This window comes from Lissotriton vulgaris, chromosome 7 (genome assembly GCF_964263255.1).
Source record: "Lissotriton vulgaris chromosome 7, aLisVul1.2, whole genome shotgun sequence".
In the NCBI taxonomy this organism is placed as follows: Eukaryota; Metazoa; Chordata; class Amphibia; order Caudata; family Salamandridae; genus Lissotriton; species Lissotriton vulgaris.
The window spans coordinates 1,522,457,633-1,522,478,792 of NC_141695.1; the positions used below are offsets into that span (position 1 = coordinate 1,522,457,633).

Below are 21,160 nucleotides of genomic sequence, written 5' to 3' on the forward strand. Positions count from 1 at the left end.
CAGATTATTATGCCCTACTATCACTAAAATCCTTAACCTTTCTTTTAAAGAAGGTAAGCTCCCGCAACAGTGGAAAGAGGCAACCGTGAATCCGATACGAAAAAATACCACCCGCCCCTGGACTGAACTCTCCAACCTCCGCCCTATCTCTCTCTTGCCCCTCCTGACCAAACTGGATGAGAAACATGTCAACACTCAGATCTCTAGCTTTATCGAAGCGACAGGGGGCCTGGACCAATCCCAATCCGGGTTCAGGCCCAACTACAGCACCGAATCTGCACTCCTCTCCGTGACCGATAACATCAAGATGTCACAGGATAGAGGAGGCTCGATGATTCTGGTGCTGTTAGACCTGTCAGCTGCTTTCGATACTGTTTCTCATAAGATCTTGCTGAACCGGTTACAAGGAGTGGGCATCAGAGGTCAGGCACTTGCATGGTTGGAGAGTTTTCTCTCCGGCCGCTCACAATCTGTCAGCCTGGGCCCTTACCATTCCATCTTTAGGGCGCTCACTAAGGGGGTGCCACAGGGCTCATGTCTAAGCCCCACACTATTCAATGTATATGTGGCCCCCCTTGCTGAGATTGTGAGGAAGTACGGATTCACTCCAGTGTCGTATGCCGACGACACTCAACTCCTCTACCCTTTCCATGCCCCTGACCCTAATGTTAGGGAAAACTTTGCGGAAGGTATGAGGGCTATCTCCAACTGGATGGCTGCCAACTACCTCCAGTGCAATGTCGGGAAGACCGAAGTAATGTGTTTCGGAAAAGCTAGCATGCTTTGGTCCCCTGATTGGTGGCCCCAAGATTTGGGACCTGTACCCTCTCCTAAATCTACCATCAAAAATCTGGGTGTGAAACTAGACCAAAACTTAAATCTTAAAGAACATGCAAATGTAATTGCAGGTGCTTGCTTTCACAACATTGGATTACTTAGGCGAGTCTTCCCCCTGCTACATGACACCTACAGAAAGACTCTGGTTCAAGCCCTTGTTATAAGTCGTCTTGACTATTGCAATGGGCTTCTGATACAGGCCAATGAGGATGCCATCAACCGCCTGCAGGTGGTCCAGAACACGGCGGCGAGATTGATTCTGAATGCCCCCCCCAGAACACCCTCTGGACCCCTGTTGAAAAAACTTCACTGGCTCCCAATACGCCAACGGGTTAAATTCAAAATTTGCTGCACTGTACATAAGTGCCTATTTGGAAATGGCTCCAAATACCTAGCCAAACTACTCCAGCCATACAAACCAGAACGAGAACTACGGTCAAGTAACCTACTCCTGCTCAAACCACCTTTCATTAAAAAAGCCAGACAAGGCGGCCGAGCCCTTTCATCAGTGGGGCCGGCCTTGTGAAACAACCTGCCCCTTAGCCTAAGACAGATCTCCAATCACCTCACTTTTAGAAAAATGCTAAAAACGAATCTGTTTATGGAGAAATAATTTTAGGATTGCTGCTTATACAGTACCTTCGCAACCTGTTGTTGTCAAAGCGCGGAGATAACCCTTTCGGGCTCGATTCTGGCGCTATAGAAACATATATAAATAAATAAATAAATAGCCTTCCCCACTGTAGGTAGAGTGAGATGTAAGAAATCTGCCACTCTTTTCATAACTTCTGCCAAAGAAGAACTGGCCTCCGAGGCTTAGCCAGGAGGGGATAAGAGAGAGGGAGCAGGGGCTGAATATAGCCCGCTTGCTTCACCCAGCGCATAAGAAGACTTTGCTGGCGGCCGCGGTGCACAGAGGAGAATAGAGGTTGACTGAGGAGAATGGATTCCCAACATTTACATTAGAAGTTTATTGATCGATTCCTTAAGACGATTTTGACGCAGATGGTGACACTTTACTTGAGCCCACACAGGAGGGTGCTCTACTAAATCCACTGGGAGGTCATTGTATCCTGAGCATTGAGACACTTACATGGTGTACTAGACGTCGTACCCCGGTCCCTTGACTACTTGCTACATTAATGTATAACCCCTGTCCTGAGGATGCCTAAGAAGAAAAGGCTGAAATGTGGTCACGTCTACACTTCTAAGGAGGAGTTGTTTTAATTTGAATAATCTGAATATCTGTAGGGTGCCACACTAGAATTAGGTCTATTAATTCATTCACCCTATGTGTGTCACCCGGACTACCTCCAAGTGGTTTACCCTGAATTGTAAGGGAGAGACTAGTGAGAATTATTTTTGCAGGGTTATTTAGTTATGTTGTACATATAGATTTTTTCTGTTGCTGTATGGAATGTTGTGATACATATCATTTTTGTGTTTATTTCATTAATTAGGTGCCTCTGCGCATGTGTGTTATGAAAATGTTTTGATATATTTCCTAAAATAATATGAATGTTGGAGAGGGTAATTAAATGTGCTCTTCTCATAAATTGTGTTATATTTCTTCCTTTTATACCATTTTCTATTGTATAAATTACATCCCATACTTAGGTAAATGAGGGTGATTTGGGTATACCCCTGTTGATTTTGACTGCTTCACCCAGCCCAGCAAACCAGCTGTACAACATAGTAGGAGTCACAAGCTTTGGCTGCTCAACAGGGGTCATCTCCTCAAATTCTTCCTCCAACTGGTACTGTGAAACCTCCACAATAACCATCGGCACCGAAAACCACTCTATAACCGGCGAAAGACTGCGCCGACCCGGTGTCATAATGACGTCGGCCTACGAAGGGGAAAAGAGTTGGTAGACATCGGCGAAGATGCAAGGAGCCGAGGCTGAGCCCTACGAAGTGCACAGCCATGTCGTGCACGGACTACGGCTCAAAATCTTCCGGCGCCTTGGGTAATAGGCACCGGCAGGGCAACAGACATCGCGTCGGAGTCGACCAACGTCACTAGCAGAGGTCCTGAAAGACCGTGCACCGATGTCTCAGAGTCTGAGACTGGAACTGCCACAGAGAGCAAACCTGTCAGCGATGACACAGTTACTGCACCTATGACCTCCTTGGGGCCCGCAGGCACTCCGTAGAGAGACGAGGGCCCAAAGACAAGATGGAGAGCCTTGTAGTACTCCTGAATCTGGTCGTTCCGGCTTCAGGAAAAGGTGGGAGGCACAGTAGCAACACTGCAGCAGAAGTAGAAGAGACTCCATGATGCACCCTTAGTCTTGAAGGAGCCACAGGGGCCCGGGACTTTGATCTCCTACAACACCGCTTACCAGGAGGGGTAGACAGAGACTGGGAATGCTGCTGTTGACCACAGGCAGAAGAGTGGCACTTACGAGAACATCCCCTGGATCGGGAGGATGACTGATACCGCGAGGAGCTGGAGGTCTGCGTCAACCGTACCGTCAGAGGTTTTATGCACCACTCCCGCAGAGCCTTCGGCTACAACCGCTGGCAGGCGTTACACTCATCGGTGTTGTGGTGCTCATCCAAGCATCACATACAAAGAGATTGTGGGTCTGTACCTGACATTTGCTGAGCACAGGACCCACAGGCCTTAAACCCAGGGCATAGGAATTTAGCACACTGTTTCAGACGAGAAAAGCTCATCACAGCAGGCTGAAAACAGCTAGAGATATGCTACTTCGGATCTGCATGCAGCGTGGAAAATGAAGAAACTGACGTCAGCGTGCCGGAATGGACTTGTATGGTTCCACTGAATTCATATTCAGAGCAGACGTCGTACGGAGCCATGCGACGCCACCCCCGGCATGCAATGGTACTGTTGAGAACATTTTTTGGTATCCAGTCTGATGCCTGGGGTGAATTCACAAGTTAAGGAATCTGCGGCTAGATTTCTTGATCAGACAGCCAATTTACATATCAGTTTAAGGGTAAGGACACAGGCAACGAGCTCTGGTTAGCAGGCCTCAATGCACTCAGAGTTGAACAACCAGCAGCACCAGTTTGAAAAACTGGGGGTGACCATACAAAAAAAGAAAAATAATACAAAGGGACATTTCCTTACACCGAGGAATTCAAACTGGAACTACAGAGTGGCTAAGGCCACTGTGTAACTAGCACACACACTTAATTTGGGCCGGTGGTTTCTGGTGGGATCCACTGCAACTTATTTTTGGGGCACCAGCACTTATTTTTTCTTATCAGACTTTGACGCAAAACAAGAGAAAGAAAAACACAAAGAGGAAAGACAGAGAAAGAGAAAAATAAAGGAAGTTCAAAAGGAGAAAACAAGGATGAAAAAGGAATTGCAAGAGTGAGTTTGAGGGGCTGGAAGAGCAAGACCCCTGACCCTCTTCCCCCGCAGCTCCGCCTGACTGCGCTTGGCTTCAGCCTCATCCAAGGCAGGGTTTGAGTCTTCTCCATGCTGGGCCACGCTCTTTTTGTTTTTATTCCTGGCTTGCTTCCGACTGTTTTTCCCAGCAGCCAATAACACTGATCTGCTTTATTTTCCCGCCGCATCCTGCCCCGCTCACGCCTCCCAGCCGCATGTCCCTCCCTCCTCCCCTAGTTATATGGTGACCGCTGAGGGTAGCGCGAGCTAGACCCCTGACCCTCGGTCAGAGATCAGCTTTTCCCCCGCAGCTCCGCCTGACTGCGCTCGACTTCAGGCCCATCTAAGGCAGGGTTCCAGTCTTCTCCCTGCTGGGCCACGCTTTTTGTTTTTGTTACTGGCTTGCTTTTTATGACTTTTTCCTCGCAACTCATAAAGCTGATCTGCGTTATTTTCCCACCGCATCCCGCCTCCCAGCCGCATGCCCCTCTGCTCCTGTGGCGACCGTCGCGCGGTTGCGCCGCTGCCGCACCCAATGCAAGCTGGTCTGCGCCCATCCGCGCCCAGCGCCAGACCCCCTGTTCCTCGCAATAGCCACAACACCCCACAACGACTCTTCCACGGACTCAACACTAGTCGATCATCAAACTGCTTCCAGGCCTGCCCAAACTCACCCAAGGACCCTTCTTCTGCCGTAGCTGCAACTTCTCCAGCCGCTGAACCCCACACGTCCTACCCCACCCGTCAGAGAAGAACGCAACCACCTCAGATGCATATTACTCAACACCTGCTCCGTCCCCAAGCACGCCATCAAACTCTGGTATCTACTCAACTCAGCCTCCCCGGACGTCGCCTCCCTAACAGAAACCTGGATGAATTCCTCCTCGGCACCAGACATCGCCATAGCCATCCTGGACGGCTACAAGACCACCAGAAGGAACAGCACCAACAGACCAGGAGGAGGAATCACCATAGTCTACAGGAATACCCTCAGAGTCTTGACCTGCACAACAGACAACTCCAGCACTGCCGAACACCTGCACTTCCAGATCCACACTGACCCCAACATCACCCTCAGAGGAACTCTCGTCTACAGACCCCCCAGACCCAGGCCACAGTTCATCGACGTCATTGCTGACATAGTCAGCACGCACGCTCCTGTGTCCACAGACTACTTCCTCCTCGGAGACCTTAATTTCCACCTTGAGAACGCCGACGACAGCAACTCTGTCACTCTGCGCACACAACAGCAAAAAGCTCTTCAACATCGCAAAGGAACTCTCCAACACCAGCTCCAACGACATCCATCTGTCGCAAGACCTATGCGACTCCATAGCCACCTTCTTCCACCGCAAGATCTTAGACATCCACAACAGCTTCAACACCCAGACCCTCCTCACAGACACTGCAGACTCACCACCCCCCAGCCTCACCATCAGCCTGCTCTCCTGGACCCACGTCAACGACGACACCAAGACCATGAACAAAATCCACTTCGGCTCACATCTGACCCCTGACCTCACCACATCTTCAACAAAGAAAACCGCATCATCACACTCCAACTCCGGAAAATCATCAACAGCTCTTTCGAGTCCGCCGCCCACGCTGAGATCAACGCCATACTCAAGAAACCCACAGTAGACCCAAAGGACCTCAAGAACTTCCGGACCATCTCCCTTCTTCTGTTCCAGGCGAAAGTCATTGAAAAGATCCTCAACAGGCAACTGACCCACTTCCTCGAGGAGAACAACATCCTGGACCCGTCCCAATCCGGATTCCGCAGCAATCACAGCACCGAAACCGCCCTCATCGCTGCCACAGACAACATCAGGACCCTACTGGACAACAACGAAACCGCGGCCCTCATCCTCTTGGACTTCTCAGCCACATTCAACACCGTCTGCCACCACACCCCACGCACACGCCTACACGGCGCAGGAATACGCAACAAAGCCCTGGACTGGACCACCTCCTTCCTCACCGACAGAACCCAGAGGGTCCGCCTCCCCCTTTCCATTCTGAAGCCACCAAGATCATCTGTGGTGTGCCCCAAGGATCATCCTTCAGCCCTACCCTTTTCAACGTCTACATGGCACCGCTCACCAACATCGTCCGCTCGCACAACCTCAATATTGTCTCCTACGCCGACGACACAACTGATCCTCTCACTCACCAAAATCCCTGCCACCGCCAAAACCAACCTCCACGAAGGAATGAAGGCAGTTGCCAGCTGGATGTAGACCAGCCACCTGAAACTTAACTCTGACAAGACAGAAGTCCTCATCCTCGGATCCACTCCCTCTGCCTGGGACAACTCCTGGTGGCCAGCTGCCCTAGGAGCCTCACCCACTCCCACCGACCACGCATGTACCCTGGGGTTCATCCTGGATTCATCACTCTCTATGACCCATCAAGTCAACGCAGTCTCTACCTCCTGCTTCAACACCCTCCGCAAGATCTACAAATGGATCCCTACCGGAAACAGAAGGACGGTCACACAGGCTCTCGTCAGCAGCAGGCTGAACTACGGCAACGCCCTCTAAGCAGGAACTCCTGCCAAACTCCAGAAGAGACTCCAACGAATACAGAACGCCTCTGCACGCCACACTCTCGACATACCACGCCACACCCACATCACTGCCTACCTGAAAGACCTGCACTGGCTCCCAGTCAACAAGAGGATCACTTTCAAGCTCCTCACCCATGCCCACAAAGCACTACACAACGCCAGACCAGCATATCTCAACAAACGTCTGACCTTCTATACCCCGAACCCCCAGCTGTGCTTCGCCTACTTCGCCCTTGCCACCGTCCTACGCATCTACAGGACCTCCACCAGCGGCAGATCCTTCTCCTACCTCGTCGACATGGAACACCCTCCCCACACAGCTGCAACAAACCCAGGACCTGCTGACCTTCAGGAGACTCCTCAAGACCTGGCTGTTCGAGCAGAAGCTGCACCCCCCTAAACCCCCCCCCGCCCCCACTCAGTGCCTAGAGACCCTCACAGGTGACTAGTGTGCTGTAAAAATGTTTGATTGATTGAAAGGGTCTGGCAATGGACTAAAGATGCACGATTAAGAATTAAGACTACACATCCTTGGTACTCGGTACCAGGCGGTAGCTAAGAAAAGGTTTGGGTACTGGCACATATTTTACAAATTAAGCATTAAATATATATATATATATATTCACTTAAAAAACCATAGGTTTCAGGCCTTATATATTTTGGAATAAGCATTTAAAAAAACATTGAAATTGCTCCTATATAGTTAGTTGTACTAACTATATTTCGCGCACCCGCAATCCAGTGCTGATGATGTCACATATTACATCATTCATGACATGGTCAGTGACATCACTGATGACATCACTGATGACATCTCAAATGAAATCACTGATGACATCTCATTTGACATCACTGATGACATCACTGATGACATCATCCAGTGACTGTGTGTTTCTGTAAAGCACAAGTTACTACTTGTGTAACGATATATCTGTAAGAGACAATAGTTAGTGATAGATTTCTTACCTTAGAATATCCCCAGGCATCAGACTGGATCCGGAAATTTTTGCGTAGCAATACCCCTGCGCGTCGGTAGGCGTCGTCTGCGGCTCCGCGTCCGTCGTCGTTAGCGCCGGAATGACGTCGTCGGAGTACTTAGACGCCGTCCATGCACGCTGACGTCAGTTCTGATACACAGCTTTTCCGTGCCATATACGCAGAGCCTTGATAGAACCAACACTGGTGCCATGAAACTAGGGCACTGAAAGGGGATGACCTTAACCCTAGATATCGGTTCGCAGAACTGGGTCGGTAAGGAATCTATCACTAACTAATGTCTCTTACAGATATATCGTTACACAAGTAGTAACTTGTGCATCTGAAAGAGACACGTTAGTGATAGATTCCTTACCTTAGAATAGGTACCCCAGCAATACCTACCCCGGTGGTGGGTCTGCGAACCAATATCACACCAGAAAGTCCTGGAGGACGGAACGGCCAAAGAAGCTACCCCTGCGGACTTGACTGTCCAGGCAGTAGTGTCTTGCGAACGTGTGCAGCGAGGCCCACGTAGCTGCCTGCAAATGTTCTGTAAGGGGACTCCTCGGCCCAGGGCAGTTGTTGTTGCCGTGGCACGAGTGGAATGAGCCTGCAATCCAGCAGGGTCTCCTTTTTGCCCATGGAGTAACATGCCTGAATACACAAGATGATCCACCGTGAAATGGTCCTTTTGTGTACCGCCTTTCCCTTCTTCGCGCCCACGTAACCAGCAAAGAGTTGGTCATCCACCCGGAACTGGCGTGTGCGATCCAAGTAATAAGAGAGCGCACGTTTTGGGTCCAGACGGTGGAGCCTCTCTTCCTCTTACGAGGGATGCGGAGGCGGAAAGAAGGTGGGCAAGGTGATGGACTGCCAGATGTGGAAGGCCGTGACAACCTTGGGCAGAAAAGAAGGTTGTGTACGCAACACCACCTTGTCCGGATGAACAGAGAGGAAAGGTGGAGTAGAAGAAAGAGCCTGGAGCTCACTCACCCTCCTGGCAGAGGTGATGGCAACCAGGAAAGCAGTCTTCAGGGTAAGAAGACGGAGAGGACAGTTATGGAGCAGCTCAAAGGGAGCACACATCAGGTAAGTGAGTACATGATTCAAGTCCCACTGGGGCATCACGAAGGGAACAGGAGGGAAAATGTGTGTGATGACCTTTAGAAATCTATTTACAATGGGGGACTTGAACAAGGAAGGCTGATCAGGTAGCCGTAAGAAGGCGGAAAGAGCAGAAAGGTACCCCTTAAGAGTGCCCAGAGCAGAGCCCTGCTGGGCAAGGGAAAGAAGGAAGAGTAGAACTTCAGAAAGGGATGCAGAGAGAGGGTCCACAGCCATTGCTGTGCACCATGCCACAAATCTGTTCCACCTGCAGGCGTATACCGACTTTGTGGAGGGACGCCTGGCTGCCAGAATGATATCACAGACTTCGGGAGGCAAGTCAAATGGCCTCAACTGCCGCCGCTCAATCTCCAAGCTAGTAGGTGCAGACTGGACAGGTTCGGGTGCAGGACCGTCCCCTGCTGCTACGTCGGAAGGTCCTCCCGAAGAGGCAGACAAATCGGGGGATCGACTGACATGCTGAGTAGCTCGGGATACCAGTATCTTCGTTCCCAGTCAAGGAGCCACCAGGATAACCTGGGCCCGGTCGCACCTGATCTTCTTCAGCACTCTGGGCAAAAGTGGTATAGGCGGAAAGACGTACAATAGACCGCAACTCCACTTGCGACGAAAAGCGTCGCCGAGCGAGTGCCGCCTTGGAAATTCCAAAGCGCAGAACTGATGACATTGTGCGTTCTCTTCTGTGACAAATAGATCTAACCAAGGCTCTCCCCATTGCTGAAAGAGGCCTTGCGCCATTCGTGATCCATCATGAACCGACGGCTGCGTTTGTCCGCCCTGGCATTCAGAGAGCCTGCCAGGTGTTGAACCACCAGGGTCACGCTCTGATGTTCCAGCCACTGCCAGAGGCGCAGAGCCTCCTGGCATAGGGTCCACGACCCCACCCTGCCTTGTTTGTTGCAGTACCACATGGCGGTGGCGATGTCCGTGAACACCTGCACTACACTCCCCCGGACAGAGGGGAGGAATGCCTTCAGTGCTAGACGAATCGCCCGCAGCTCCAAAAGGTTGATATGGAGCCGGGACTCCGCCAGAGACCAGAGGCCTCTGATCTCCGCCTCTCCCATGTGGCCTTCCCCAGCCCTGGAGGGACGCGTCCGTCACAACCACGTGCTCCGGGTGGGGTAGGGAGAGGGATCTGCCACTGACCCAGTCGCGGTCCGTGAGCCACCACTGCAGTTGTCTCGCAGTGCCCTCCGAGATCAAGACATGATCGGACAGGTTACCCTGATCCTGGGCCCACTGAAACTTCCGGTCCCAACGCAGAGCCCGCATCCGCCACCTGGCGTGATGCACCAGAAAGATGCAGGAGGCCATCAGCCCCAGAAGCCTCAGCGTCAACCTGACCGAGACTCGGGTTAACGGCTGAAAGTTGGGAATCAGAGCCTGTATATCCCGAACACGCTGTTCGGGAGGGTAAACCCGAAACTGCGCCGAGTCGAGAACCGCTCCGATGAAGAGGAGCTTCTGAGAGGGACACAGCTGAGACTTCGGCACATTGATGGAGAACCCCAGCAAATGCAGGATGTGAGAAGTTGGCCTGATATATGATGCTCACTAGCTCTAGTGATCACTTTGTATCAGTCCAAACAACTATTATGGTGATTGGTTGTAAGTCAACCTTATAGACCAGCTATCCTAATGGTAGCATGGACAAAAGCAGTCTTTAGGCTAAACTCTTTTGGCATGTGAAGCCAGCTGTTTTACCACATATAACCCCTTGAATACCAAGTGAAAGGACACCACACAGGTTGTTATGAAAATAAACAAGTATTTATTAACTAACATACACCTCTGAACTCTTTATGAGGTCAGAGGGCTAAGCACATGACAAACTCTTAGGAAAAAGTTGCACGATTTACAATGGTGCCCTAGGGGCACGACTAACCATATACTAAGTAAGTGGAATGTGAAAGTCAATCAAAGGAATGGAGCTGTCCAGAGGCTGTAAGATCGCTGGGACCACGCTATACTAACTTGAGGCAAGTACTAGGAGGCCCACGGAACGCGCGTGCAGAGTGTGAACTCACACGCGAGATGCGTACAAACGTCTATGGACAGTACAGTTTTAAGAAAAGGCGAGTACGGACGCCCCTGACTAGATAGGACCAAAACGACTGTGGAACTGGACACTAGGAGAGTCAAGCTACCCTTGAGCACCGAAATGCTCGTGTTACCTCACCCACGGGTGCATAGGTGCCAAGTCGTGTCGGGTTCCCCGTTGAAGTCTATGGAGCCTGGAGGAAAAGATGCTGCAGGCAGTCAGGAGGAAGATGTCCAGTGTGATCCAAGGGTGGATCAGTGAAGAGAAGAACCTGAAAGCAGAGGGGACAATGTTCAAAGTCACTAGCCAGTGACTGGAGTGGAACCAGGAGTGGAACCAGATGTCGTCGTCGCAATCAGGTGAAGGTGGACGCTTGTCTCTGCAGCCACGTGGACCAGGTGGTGTCTTCGACGACCAGGATGGAGGCACAAGCTGTCCCACGCAGGCTCTCGCTGTCGGCGGTGTCGTCTCCGGAATCGGGTTCAACAGGCCTTGGCAAAGGCAACCCACGTGGTGAGTGGAAACGGCGTCTGGAGTGGACCAGGAGGGTCCGGGGTGCTCCTCTTTTGGAAGGGAGCAAGGGTCAGTCTGGAGCAAACAGACCAGCAGCAAAGTTGTCGGAGTTCGTCGTCTAGGAGGTCACTAGCCGGCCGGCAAGTGACCAGACAACGCGTCGAGCAGCAAACAGGCAGAAGGGCCCCACGCAGATCTCGTGGATGCTGGAGGGCTGGTCTTCGGTGCAGGAGCTGCTCGGGGTCGGGGCTTCTCAGTCCCCATAGCACTTGGATGAGGATGCCTCTGAAGTCGTGCTGGAGCGAAGTGCTGCTTCTTTCAAGATGGCCGGTCCCACGTGTCTCGTCGCACCCACGTGTCTCAGCTCTGCTGCAGATGTGGGTTGAGGTCGGAGAGGTCTGGGAATCCGGGTCTCGTCGGGCTCTGAAGTCTGGATCCTTGCAGGAAGACGACAAAGGGAAGCTGCTGTACGCTGATGGTGCCTGCTTGTGCAGGGTGGACACTCCTTGCCCGAGGGAGATTTCTTCCGTCTTCTGTGGAGCAGAACGTCGAAGTCCAGAGTTTCTTCTTGTGAAGTTGATCAGGATAATCTAATTTGGAATGGGACCAGCTCCTACCTTTATTCAGCTAAGGGGGGCTGCACTACGACTAGGTCCCTCCTCTGGGTGGGACCAGGAAGGGGGGTGGTTACACCCCCTTTCCTTTGTCCGGTCTTGCGCCAGCTCTGGGGCTGGAGTGCCCCAAGAACTGGTTTGGACCGGTGTATGCACAGGGACACCTTGTGTGCCCCAGGCAGGTCTCATTCCTTTCAGCCCTGTCCTACCTAATACACAAAATCCTGTCTGGGGTGGTGCTAGCACCTCCCAAGGCAGGAAACCCTTTGTCCGAGCCTCCCTCGCTGGAAGGACTCCCAGCAGCAGGAGGTCAGACTTGTGTCTGTGGTGGCAGCATCCATTTTGTGATGCTGAGGCTCGAGTTACCTTTAACCGGGGTTCACAGTTACATACATGTCGTGTCCCTCTAGAAGGGTGGAATGCTACCCCCGTCGCCAGAATTGGCGAGGGGGTAGTATTCCAATTCGTATGACACCTTACTCGACATGTTTTGGTAATGCTATACCAAAGTTAGCATTTGACCGCGAGGATCATAATGCACTTAAGAGTATATGGTATAGCGTTATCATGGAACAGCTATTAGGACTTGGTTCCGCAAGCTGCAAACGGGCTCAGCTCATGCCAGAGCACCATCTCACATAATTCCAAGCACTCTGCCTTCAGGATTGATAAGGCCTGCCATAGGAGTGACTGATAGGAATATATGTGTCCATTTTAGGTTTAGATATAGGGAACTATATCTAAAGCAAAGGGTGATTAACCCACCTTGCCCCAGCTGTCGTGCAGCCAGTTGTGTCTGTTTAGATGGCCAGCCAGGGGTGGCATAATACATGCTTCAGCCCCTGGTAGGCCCTGGGTACACCGATGCCCTGGATACCCAAGGTATGCTGTACAGGGACTGATAAGGTGGCCCAGTACCAATTGATAAATGCACCTAAGGCACATGGTTGTCAATTTAGAGAGAGAACAGCTAGGCTGTGGGTCTGATTAGCAGGCCCACAGCCAGGGAAAGTCATAAACCAGTGAAGCAAAAAGCAAAAATCGGGGGTGACCATAGGATTGCAGACCCTACTCTCCTACACAGGAGGTCGGCCGTAGTCTAGAGGTGGCTGACGACTGTCTGGGACGAGCCCGCCTTCAACAACCAGTCGTCTAGGTAGGGGAAGACTGACACCCCTAACCTGCGACCACCGCCATCACCTTTGTGAACACCCGTGGGGCGCTGGTAAGGCCGAAGGGGAGCACGGTACACTGAAAGTGCTCTTGGCCTACTGTGAACCGCAGGTAACGCCGGTGGGCCAGCAGGACGGGGAAATAAGCGTCCTGCAAGTCCAACGCTACCATCCAGTCTTCCGGGTCCATGGCAGCCAGGACCTGAGCCAAAGTCAGCATCTTGAACTTCTCCTTCCGGAGTAGGCCGTTGACGTTCCGCAGGTCCAAGATAGGGCGTAGGCCCCCTTTGCCCTTCTTGGGTAACAGAAAGTAGTGGGAGTAACATCCACACCCTACTTCTGGCCCAGGAACGCGCTTGATGGCCCCTTGGCCAAGATGGCCGTGACTTCCTCTTGCAGAAGTTGCAAGTGATCCCCCGACACGCTGTGGCATTGCGGTGGCATGGATGGAGGGGTCGTCTCGAAGGGGAGGGAGTAGCTCCTTCGGACGATCTGCAGCACCCACCTGTCCGAAGTGATAGTGCGCCAGTGGGAGAGGTGATGGCGAACCCTGCCTCCCACAGGCGTCACATGGGCCTGAAAACTTGTACTAGGAAGGTTTTGAGGCGGGTGCTGTGGAGGGGGGTGTGGACTGGCCTCGCCGTTGTCCCCGACTGCTGCCACGGCAGTTTCCACGGCCGCCATCGCGCTGTTGAACATTTGGCGGCGCGTCGCTGGCAGCACGTGTGGGGGCACCCCTTCCGTGGCCACGAAAGGAGCAAAAGGCATCCGTTTGCTGGCGTGGGGCCATGAGGCCCAAGGACTTGGCCGTAGCCGTGGAGTCCTTAAAACATTCCAGCGTATGGTCTGCCTTGTCGCCGAAGAGGCGACGGCCATGGAACGGCATGTCCAGAAGTGTGGCCTGGACATCGGCCGAGAAGTTGGCGGACCTCAACCAGGCGTGGCGTCGAACCGCCACCGTCATTGCCATCGCCCTGCCCAGTGAGCTCGTTGTATCCAGCCCACAACGGATGGAATACCGTGCTGCATCTCGGCCCTCCGCAAGGGTTTGGGCGAGTTTAGCCCGGACCTTCTCTGGGCATTGTGGCAGCACCTCCGCAACCGTGTCCCACAGAGTGTGGGTGTAGCGGCCCAAGAGACAGGCGGTATTTACAGACCGCAGCCCTAAGCTAACAGACGAGAACACCTTCTTCCCGAACTGTTCGTATCTCTTGGATTCCCGGTCAGGCGGGGCCGACGGGAATGCGGTCTGAGAATTGGAGGCCTGGATGACCAGGCTCTGGAGGCCTGGATGACCAGGCTCTCGGGGGTGGGATGGGTGGACAAAAAGCATGGGTCGCCAGGGGCCGGGCTGTAGCGTCTGGCCACGTTCCTATCCACAGGCGGGCCTGTGGCGGGCTTGGACCAAGTGCGCACAAGAATGTCACATAAGGCCTCATTGAACGGCAGCAGAGGCTCGCTGGAGCTTGACTGCGGTTTGAGGACCTCGGTGAGGAGGTTAGTCCTCACGGCTGCGACGGGGAGCTCAAGGTGTAAGGCCTTGGGTGCCTTCGTCAACACTACACTATATGTAGACCCCTCCTCTGAAGCCACAGTTGGAGGGGAGGCAAATCCAGTGTCTGGCGATGTGTCAAGACCACTGGCCTCCCCAAGCTCATATGTCCAGTCCTGTTGAGACTGGCATTCTCAGGGGGTCCCAGAAGGACCACCAAGTGCAAAAATTTGTTTTGTTTTTTAAATCGCGGGGTACGCGCACGGTACGTGTACCGTGCGCGTACCCTGCGATTTCTTTTTTTTTTTGCCCTTTTGGGACCACCTGAGAAGGACTAGAGGGTTGGGGGGTCTCTACCCTGCCCCCTTTTCATGTTTTCCACTCTTGTTTTGGGCTCTCTTGTGCCTCAGTTCTCCTGAAAAACAAGATGGTGGCCAACACTTCCTGGTTTGGACAGTTTGGAATGTTGGCAGTCGACTGCCAGCCAATCAGAAACTCGCTCGGGCACGTAAGGGTACACGCACGCGTACCGTGCGCGTACAGTGAGCGCATTTAGATATATAATTTGCTCAAATTCAATTTTCTCAACAACTACTGGAGGGATTTTCACCACTATAGAAAAGGCACTACTGCATACCTGTCCCTACCATTTTGCCAAGTTTGGTGTAATTCCGTTCAGCCGTTCGGGCTATAGCCGTGTTTAAAGGTCCCATAGAAAGTGCCATTTGAAAAATTTCAAATTCAATTTTCTCAAGAACTACTAGAGGGATTTTCACCAAACATAGCAAAGGCACATCTGCATACCAGTCCCTACCATTTTGCCAAGTTTGGTGTAATTCCGTTCAGCCGTTCGAGCTGTAGCCTTGTCAGAATGTTCCTATGGAAATTAACATGGGGAAAACACGTTTTGGGACCCCCCTTTTTTCTCGGCCCCTGCTTGACGAATCCCCTCGAAACTTTCAGGGAAGGAGCGGAGCGCAGCGAGGCAAATTTAAGGAAAATTACAGGCAGATCCCTCAATCGGCGCCAACGTTATTCCCAATGAAATGTTCGGAATTTCCTATGGTAACTAGGTCCTAACTATATATGCCTACTGGCGACCGCCAGTAGGATATATATATATATTGGCTGCCTTTGTCAACACTACACTATATGTAGACCCCTCCTCCGAAGCCACAGTCGGAGGGGAGGCAAATCCAGTGTCTGGCGATGTGTCAAGACCACTGGCATCCCCAAGCTCATATGTCCAGTACTGTTGAGACTGGCATTCTCAGGGGGTCCCAGAAGGACCACCAAGTGCAACAATTTGTTTTGTTTTTTTAAATCGCGGGGTACGCGCACGGTACGTGTACCGTGCGCGTACTGTGCGCGTACCCTGCGATTTCTTTTTTTTTTTTGCCCTTTTGGGACCCCCTGAGAAGGACAAGAGGGTTGGGGGGTCTCTACCCTGCCCCCTTTTCATGTTTTCCACTCTTGTTTTGGGCTCTCTTGTGCCTCAGTTCTCCTGAAAAACAAATTGGTGGCCAACACTTCCTGGTTTGGACAGTTTGGAATGTTGACAGTCGACTGCCAGCCAATCAGAAACTCGCTCGGGCACGTAAGGGTATGCGCACGCGTACCGTGCGCGTACGGTGAGCGCATTTAGATATATAATTTGCTCAAATTCAATTTTCTCAACAACTACTGGAGGGATTTTCACCACTATAGAAAAGGCACTACTGCATACCTGTCCCTACCATTTTGCCAAGTTTGGTGTAATTCCGTTCAGCCGTTCGGGCTGTAGCCGTGTTTAAAGGTCCCATAGAAAGTGCCATTTGAAAAATTTCAAATTCAATTTTCTCAAGAACTACTGGAGGGATTTTCACCAAACATAGCAAAGGCCCATCTGCATACCAGTCCCTACCATTTTGCCAAGTTTGGTGTAATTCCGTTCAGCCGTGCGAGCTGTAGCCTTGTCAGAATGTTCCTATGGAAATTAACATGGGGAAAACACGTTTTGGGACCCCCCTTTTTTCTCGCCCGGCTTGACGAATCCCCCCGAAACTTCCAGGGAAGGAGCAGAGCGCAGCGAGGCAAATTTAAGGAAAATTACAGGCAGATCCCTCAATCGGCGCCAACGTTAGTCCCAATAAAATGTTCGGAATTTCCTATGGTAACTAGGTCCTAACTATATATGCCTACTGGCGACCGCCAGTAGGAGAGATATAGATATATATATATATATATATATATACATACATATTTCCATCCAAAAGAAAATCACACTTTATCCGCATCATGATAAACAAGCCCATCCAGTCGAGAGGTTGGGAAACTTGATTTTATTTCAGCAGGCAAGAAAAAAGTGATAGCATAACACATAACACGTTTCAACTCCCACAGGGTCTTACAGTCATATGTAGTTGTGAGGATCAGTTGGCATTAAATTTAAATGCAGTTTGATGGTAAACAGTGAAAAAGGACAAAGTATACAAATACCTGGGTTTAAGAGTGTTAGTCACTCGTATTTGCATAGTTATATTTGCAATCTGGGACTGAAAAAACATCTTTGTTTAATACTACTCATCATTAATTGCAAATGCACTATTTGGAAGCAATGTTCGAGTTTGTGTAATTTCAATTCCAGGTAACATGTGTGAACTACAGTGACCAGAATGCACAACAGCTGTGTTTCATAATACAGCATGGCGTCCTTTTTATTTGTATTCAACATGTTGTTCTGCCTAGATAGAAAATAAGTAGATCATAACAAGCTCACCTTATCGTGCCTCAAAGGAGTATACATATATTCATAGAAAGATGGTAACTAAGATCACATTTAAATTAATAATCACTTGGCGGAACTTTTGGTTTCTGACTATAAAGATATACGCTTAAGGATACTCACTTTTTCATTAAGCATGTTGGAATGTTCAGTGAGCCAAACACATAGACACTGAAAAGCTGCAACAATCATGGAGTGGAGATCTCGGGAGTGTAATGGTGCTGGACGACTGCATTGATACACAATGTACGTGCACACAGAACTAACTGCTCTCTTCCTGTCAGCCGAGTCAATGGAAACGTTCACCTTTGTACAAAAAAATATATATATATATTAACACTAAAGCAATCGGCAAACTGAAGACATTTTGAAGGATAACATATGAAAACACGACCTAGTTGTCTCGAAGAAGACATACAAACGTTTCAAAGAATCTGTGGAATGCAATGTATTCAAAAACTCACAGATCACTCAAAAGTAGGCCAAATAGGTACTTAACACCTCATACGACAATACAGTGTAGTTCATTACAGTGTGTCATGTGCCCTAGTGCAAGAAAGTAAATTAACTCCCTAGCCACTGTTGAACTGTGAAATACATCACTAATCATAGTTCAGTAGCCCCTTCAGGCCTTTGGACGCCGGTGCCAATGGATTTGCTGCATTAATGGAAGCTACACTTCAGATTTTTTATTCCCCTTTAATAAACATAATTTGGACTGAAAAATATTCAGGACCGGTTTATAGAACTTTTACATATCAACGAACTGGCATTAGCAAATTACAGTCGAGTGATGGGTCATTAATGAAGTTACCTTTAAAGGCTCAAATTATGGCTGTGTGGTATGGTAAATCATAAAAGTCTAAACAATGCTTTGCTTTGCCCAAAATCTACATGAAAATGAACACAAAATCCACAAGGCTCGGGTCTTTCCTTTCTTTTTAGTCTTTCTATTCTGCGTGGTCAACCGGCAGGAGTGCAATGTTGCCATATTGGGCTTGATCACGCACAATTGGGCTATATTTTTCCCAGTTGTGCGGTAACATTTTGGTTTGTGCTAGTTGCTAGATTGTAAATATATATACAGCGCTCCAGCAAAGTAGTATGTTAAAGTGCTTTATTAGACAAGTATTTACTTCTGCAACATCAATTCCAATGCATTTACCACCTGCTTGACGCTGTCCCTGCCCCTCCTTCCTTAAAGTAGCAATATTGGGTTTACTTTTTGGTTGGCTTTGTGCCATTAAAAATCTGACAACACTGCAGGAGTGCCGTGCACAGCAGTGGGGGAAGCGGCAAGCCGTAAAAGCGGAAGAGCAGAGCCGCAGGGAGCTGCTGAGGACGTTGAGGAGCAGGAGATTGGCCAGCCCTCACTTTATCACGGTTGGTGGTAGGTGCAAGGCGCCGCTCGTGAGACGGTGCGGTGATTAGGAGCACCCGGGAAAAAGCGTCAGCAAGAGATAATGCGAGGCAAGGTTGTGTGTGGCCTGAGGTGGACAAAGTGCTGGGCTTCAAGTGAGCCCTGAAAAGAGTGGGCCCCCCTCTCCCGCAGAAGCGGCTCAGCCAGGTCTGGGTGCGGCTTGCGGGTTAGGCTGTCGAGTATCCGCTAGGTCTGCTGGGTCCTGCAAGGCTACCATTTTTCATCTACCTCTACCCCTACCTCTACCTCTACCAAGCCTCACTAGGCAACTGGTAATTGGCAGCTAACAGCGAGTATAGTGACTAACTCTAATGCAATATAGCACATCAACTACAGTCTCTCAGCTCTGCAACAGTGGGCTGCTCGGCTAAGGGGCATCGGGGCAGTCATTCTGCAGTAATTTGGCAGACTCAACATTTTGCAGTTAGGTCAAACTCAAAGCAATTATTTTGGATGCGATAAATAAAAAAAAGATAAAAAGTTCCATTAAATAAAGGGACACAAATCAATTGCGTCCCAAGGAGAGAAGCAAGAATTTAAACAACTATTTATATTATTCTATATACTGCTACATAATTGCTGAACCAATAAGGGCAGGGACAAAAAAGTAGGCAGCCTGTGAAGGAGAAAAGATCAGGTAAAACTAAGCAGACGTCAGACCAAAAGTCTAAAATCTAAAAGCAAGGTATTAAAAAACAAAGTACAAAAAAACAAACCAAGAAAGGAAACCAAAGTAATACACAAGCAAGCCCTCTGATCTCCTCAATACTAACAATGTTCAGGAGTGTAGACAAAAGCCGCATTAGGAATTTAGGCTCAAGACTCTCTTTCCTCAAGGACCACAGGGTAATACTTTATTGAATTCCAGGAGAAGTACCAGGCCTCTTGACACTGTTGACCCCTCAGAGGACAACGCATAGCCCAACTACAAAAGGGACACTAAAGGACCCTATGGGCTCGAATGGCAGGCAACTGACTGCAATAACGGCCTGGAAAAAACAAACTCTACAACTTCAGAGTCCATAATAAAGAACAAGGACGGACAGCGGAAAATCTACCATAAACAAGCATTGTAAATGCAATAGGTCTCACATTTGTTGGAGTTGAAGGTATTGGCACTGTAAATGGCAATGTTTTTTACTATTGCAATAGTTACTGTATTTGTTGGAGCTGGTTTGAGACCTGGCTCCGGCTCATTGTCCTATGAGCAAATTCATATAATCCCAATAGTCATAAACCACCCAAAAAATATAACATGACCTTACGTTTTGTTACGTGGTGCTCATGTCGATTGCTCCAATGCCCTTACCTACATGTGCGCTACGTAAGACTGCAAAAAAAATAAAAAAATATATCTAAAACCAGGAGGCCCACATTCTAATTGGGGTGTTACTCCTCCATAAGCTCCACACCCAGTGTGTCTCCTCTCCTAATGCCTCACTCCACTAAACTAACAAAATTGAAAGTTCTTAGAAAATAGCATTTTATTGTCAAAAGGCATTTTGAACTAACGTTCATGTAATACTATGCCTTGCCCTTTGTGGGGAAACAAGCACTAAGAAGCTACATAAAGTTCTGCACAAGTGCAAAAAATAAAGCAAATTACCTTTGCTGCTTGTGTAAGCAGCAAATTACGAAAACAGAACTGTATCAAGCTAAAGTTTTGCACTAAGGTTACACATGAAGCACACCAATTTGTGCCGTCCAAAGCATCACGGCTTTAACCAACATTATTCATTATTCTTTATAAAAATGTATTAAATAAGTAACATATTTTCCAAGTCATATCCTCCTGGTGTATTTTGTGAAATGTTTGTTAATGTGTTTCGTCTATTGCTGCACTGGTGCAAAACGCTTTAAGTAATTTCGGAAGCCAAAGGACTGACGCAGAAAGCGGTTGTTCTCTTATTAGTACCAGTAAAAGTGTTTGTATTGTAATACGTGCATTTACCTAAGATTTAAGAGGTCACTCCGTGATTATTGAAATTTCCTGGTAAATGTCAAGACTTGGCTGGAAAATGTCATAAAAAGTTAGAAAGACACTGATATTTCCCAAGCATGTCATCAGAGTATGAAGAACAGTGGCTGTTTTCTGAAACCAATATGTCTTTGGTCGCCATACTTGGCAGCAATTTCGACTCTGGACATTCTTGCTCACAATAGACTTAGCAATGTCTGCTATTTTGTGGGGTACTTCCACACCCCTACCTTACATCATGATGTTTACTATGGCCTGCCACGTGATGTAAGGAATATGACGGGGAT

General features: G+C 49.5%; 1 protein-coding gene across 2 annotated transcripts in view; it reads right to left on the reverse strand.

The window, feature by feature from the left end:
- RALGAPB (Ral GTPase activating protein non-catalytic subunit beta) overlaps nt 1-21,160 on the reverse strand; it is a 1,758,088-nt gene that overhangs the window by 808,877 nt on the left and 928,051 nt on the right. For both annotated transcript variants that reach the window (XM_086932393.1, XM_086932392.1), the window contains exon 17: nt 17,599-17,781. In XM_086932393.1, coding sequence (XP_086788519.1) covers nt 17,599-17,781 — 183 coding nt within the window. The remainder of the gene's footprint in view (nt 1-17,598; nt 17,782-21,160) is intronic.